The sequence below is a fragment of the Microtus ochrogaster genome, unplaced genomic scaffold (genome assembly GCF_000317375.1).
Source record: "Microtus ochrogaster isolate Prairie Vole_2 unplaced genomic scaffold, MicOch1.0 UNK14, whole genome shotgun sequence".
In the NCBI taxonomy this organism is placed as follows: domain Eukaryota; kingdom Metazoa; phylum Chordata; class Mammalia; order Rodentia; family Cricetidae; genus Microtus; species Microtus ochrogaster.
The window spans coordinates 3,056,819-3,060,848 of NW_004949112.1; the positions used below are offsets into that span (position 1 = coordinate 3,056,819).

The 4,030-nt window shown below is 60.1% G+C and overlaps 2 protein-coding genes across 10 annotated transcripts in view; one reads left to right on the top strand and one right to left on the bottom strand.

Moving 5' to 3' along the window:
- Shank1 (SH3 and multiple ankyrin repeat domains 1) overlaps positions 1-4,030 on the bottom strand; it is a 50,692-nt gene extending 46,662 nt beyond the window's left edge. For all 6 annotated transcript variants that reach the window (XM_013353657.2, XM_013353658.2, XM_013353656.2 and 3 more), the window contains exons 1-4: positions 3,974-4,030; positions 1,339-1,636; positions 977-1,180; positions 326-397 (exon numbers count right to left, since the gene is read on the bottom strand). In XM_013353657.2, coding sequence (XP_013209111.1) covers positions 326-397; positions 977-1,180; positions 1,339-1,593 — 531 coding nt within the window. In that variant the 5' untranslated portion in view covers positions 1,594-1,636; positions 3,974-4,030. The remainder of the gene's footprint in view (positions 1-325; positions 398-976; positions 1,181-1,338; positions 1,637-3,973) is intronic.
- Clec11a (C-type lectin domain containing 11A) overlaps positions 1,659-4,030 on the top strand; it is a 10,013-nt gene continuing 7,641 nt past the window's right edge. Inside the window, exon 1 of one of the 4 annotated variants that reach the window (XM_026789087.1) lies at positions 1,659-3,026. Coding sequence is in view for 2 of the 4 variants with exons in the window: in XM_026789084.1 (XP_026644885.1) it covers positions 3,224-3,487 (264 nt within the window). In the remaining 2 variants the exon portion in view is untranslated. Of the gene's footprint in view, positions 3,027-3,094; positions 3,488-4,030 lie in introns of those variants that run through there. The other 3 variants (XM_026789088.1, XM_026789084.1, XM_026789086.1) reach the window with 3 other exon arrangements.

Here is a 4,030-nt window from a genome sequence, read left to right on the forward strand (position 1 = left end):
CACCACCACCTCCACCACCATCACCACCTCCACCATCACCACCATCACCACCTCCACCACTTCCACCACCTCCACCACCCCTCCTACAAATGCACACACCAGGCAGATAGCAATGCTTTGGGCAGGGGAGGCCATAAAGGGAAGTGGGAGGGGTTATGATGGAGATAAAAGGGTGTCTCCAAAACAGAATTCAAAGTTAGATGGAGGACTTGGAGTAACTGAGGGGCGGCAGAGGGGAGAGCTGATGGGGAAATACTGAATAAGAAGGTGATGGAAAGGCGCTCTGGGGGGCACACCCAGAGGAGGTCTATGCCAGGGCACTCACCTTCGTGTGCAATTTGGCCAGCTGTTTCTCATCTAGGTTGGTCTGTTTGTAGACTCGTGTCTTGTAGCGGAACTGAGACCAGGGGTTGGGTATGAGGAGACACAGATTCGTAATTAGAGTCCTTGCTGGGCAATAATGTCAGTGTTCCTCCCTTCCTCCCAGGATGAGTTTAGGGTTAGCATGGAAATGGCCCTAGGTAGGGTGACCTTTCCAGGAGTACCAGGCCATCAAGGTTTATTGCACCCCTACCTTGTAAGTAACCCCTACATACACTGAATGTTCTAGAATAACTACTGTAGTTGGAATTCCCTCACCAGTTGATAGTATAAGGAGCTTAGGGGAGGAAGGAGGCAACTCAGCTGGTGATTTGGACTCAGGATCTCTCTCCTATAAGTTCTCAGGAAATTTTTTTTTTTTTCGAGACAGGGTTTCTCTGTGGCTTTGGAGCCTGTCCTGGAACTAGCTCTTGTAGACCAGGCTGGTCTCGAACTCACAGAGATCCGCCTGCCTCTGCCTCCCTAGTGCTGGGATTAAAGGCGTGCGCCACCACCGCCCAGCTCAGGAAATCTTGAAGAGCCCACTGGGGTTCTCTTGGAATCATAGTGGATATGTTCCAGGGCATGACTTCTGTTAAGAGTTCTGTGGCCTCACCTCCAGGTAGGGTACCCCCTTCTCGAAGGACTGGGGGTACTCTCTCAGGAGCCTCTCCTCTTCCAGGAAGTTGGCATCCCGGCCTGAGGTGGCCGGCTGGAACAGTCCATAGTTCAGCACGTCCTGCAGACTCTCACTCAGGGCACAGAGCACTTGCTGTTTGGCTGTCCAGATGGTGGCATCGGGGTTGAAGCGCAGGCATTTCTGGTGGGAGATAGGATGGCCAGGACTAGGTTGTGTCAAGAATCTGAGGGTGAAGGGTAGGTTGGAAAAGGAGTAGAGTCCAGTTGGAGCTGGGATTGGGGGTGGGGAAAGAGACTTGGTCAATATGTCTATCAGCTGACAGGTGATTAGCCACTCACCGTCTGGTGCAAGTCGGGGATGCCAATCCTGAAAACCATCATGCTGAAGTGGGCGTCGTCAGGAACAGACATGGAGCGTCCCTGGAGGCCTCGGGTAGAGGCCAGGTTACCAGGTGCTCCACTGCCCCGGCCCCGAGTCCCCTGGGGGCCTCTCCCTGGCCCGTCTGGGGAGCTGTCGGATTCTGAGGCCCCCTCGGGACACTCGCTGGCACTGTGGCGTTCCTCGTCCTCGCTTGTCGCGGGGCTGTGGGTCATCGTGGGGCCACGGGGCGACGGGGGACAGCAGCATCACAGGCAGCTGGGCAAGGCAAAGACAACCCTCAATATAGAGCCACTCAGAGTACCACTCAGTGACACACGCCCTGGGAGGCAAGAGAGACTAGACATACCCTCAGGCCTCTGCACAGACAAGCTCACACCACCTCTGCAGCCTTCCTGGCACCCTTCTCCCTGTCCTTGGCCCTGCTTGCAGCCCCCACCCCCCTGCGCTCCACTTTGCTTCTGACCCAGTGTGTCCCAGAAATCACAGAATCACCACGGGAGCTACTGGCCCACTTTGTCAAGCCACAGAAAATGAAGCTAAAATTAGCTAAGGACAGACAGGTGGACCAATCCACCCCAGTATCCTGCCCTCCTGGCCAGAGCCTGGCCTCTTCACCCCAGGGAGGCTAAGACTGACTTTTATAGTAAAGGCGAGATGGAGGTGTGAGTTTTGAGCCTGGGGCAGCAGGAGGTGCCCGAGAGCTGGTGACTTCACTGAAGTGTGGCTGACCACGTTTGGAGGGTTGCTGGGGAATGAGCTGTCCCTGGAGGGGATGGAGGGACACAAATGTGGGTGGATGAACAGAAAAGAGAAGTTCCCCCGAGCTGTACCCAGGGGACCTATGAGAGGTGACTGGGGCATATGAAGAGGATGTGTGGGTGGAGGCGAAACAGTCCAGGTGACAAGCTGTGGTAGCCTGGGTGGGCATGGGCTGCTGCGAGTGACCTGTAGGTGTGTTTCAGGGCTGGCACAGCAGGGTGGGTGGGTTGGCACTGTTTGGTACTGCTGCCTCCACCGAGGAGAACTTGGATTGGGTGGGGTGGCTGGGGAGAGGGCTAAGAAGTGAACTGCAGCGATATGGGACCAGGAGGTGGGGAGGGTCAACACTCTCAAAGTGGCCTCCTGAGGGTTGGCTCCTTTCCAAATGCGGTCCTCTTCTCTCCTGTTCACCCCCCCCCCCACTCCCCACTCTAGAACCGGAAAGCAGAATGTCTGGTCTGGTCCCTCCCACCCCACACCAGGCCCGGCTCCTGCACCGTTGCCATGGAGATGGGAAGCAGTGGAGGGTACTGCTGACTTTGGGGGAGTGGGGATGGGCTGGGGGGAGGAGGGTTGGGGAAGGAAAGACGAAATGTTTAAGGAAGAGAGTTCCAAGAACTGTAGGCGAGCAGGCATCTAACCGCGGGCTGAGGACCCCTCCCCCTCGTGGGGACCGAGCTCTGAAGTCCCCACGCCCCAGTTGGCCCTGTTGCCCAACCTGCGGGGGCTCCGGAGGAGACTCTGGGCCTCCAGTTCAGTCCGCTGACCGCCCTACACCACATACCACCTGGCAGTATGACCTCAGCCACTCCCCCTCGGCTGACCCTGGCTGACATCCCCTCTGCAGCCTCTGCTCTACAGGAACTGGTGGCAGGTGGGATGAAAGGTCAGGCACCAAGAGCGCGGGCTCCACTGCCCCAACACCCAGGACAGCTCGGGCCCCTCCCCCTCCGGCCTTCAGGGAGGGAGCGGGCACACTCCGCCGGGGCGGCATGAATCAAAAGCTCGGCGGCTAAGAATAGCTGGCACGCAGCTGGTACCGAGACGGGCTGAGGGATCGGCAAGGGGCGGGGGGAGCTGGCGATGGGGAAAAAGGGGGTGCCCTGCGAGGCTGCGGGGGGACAGGGGACGGCTGGCGTGGCCAGGAGCCGGCCCCGGGAGAATGAATGGAGGTTGAGGAAGGCGGGAGCTGGGGCTGAGGCAGGAAGGCTGGTGAGGGGACAGCCCCAGGTTAGAGAGGGAGCTGGGACTGGGGGCGGGAGCAGAGGGGGCGCGCCGACCCACGGAGAAGGGACCGGAGGTGCGATGGACACGCGAGGCGCGAGTGGGAAGGAACTGGAGACGCCTGTAAGGGACGGCGGGTCTAGGCGGCGTAGGATGCTCTGGCCCAGACCCTGGGCTTGGAGGGGTTGGGGCACCAGGGTGACCTAGGGGAGGGGCTCAGGTACGCCAGGGTGGGCGAGGCGGGGGAGTGGCCGAACAGGGTTGGGAGGCGGGGACCGGGACCCAGTGGTGGCCCTGAAGAGCCTAAGAGACCAACCAGTACGGCTTAGGGGGCGCAGCACGTGGGGGATGGGGCACACCCTCCCAGCAAGGATGCTATCTGGGACGGGGCACCCGGGACTGGGTCGCAACCCAATTTGATGCCACCCGTAGGGGCCACGCTCCCTTCCACACCCGCACTCCCCCCCATATACACACCCTAAAAGCACACCCAGGCTGGAGTCGGTGCCAGGCCAAGGACATCCGGGGCGCCCCCGCCCTCTCCCGCAACCCCAGCTCTCACAGCTGCACCCTACCCCAGAAACCCCCTGGGGTGCCCCGTGCCCTTACCTGCCTGGCGGGGCTGCTGAGTCCCGGTCGGCGGTGCCCGCGGCCCCTCCCCCCTCC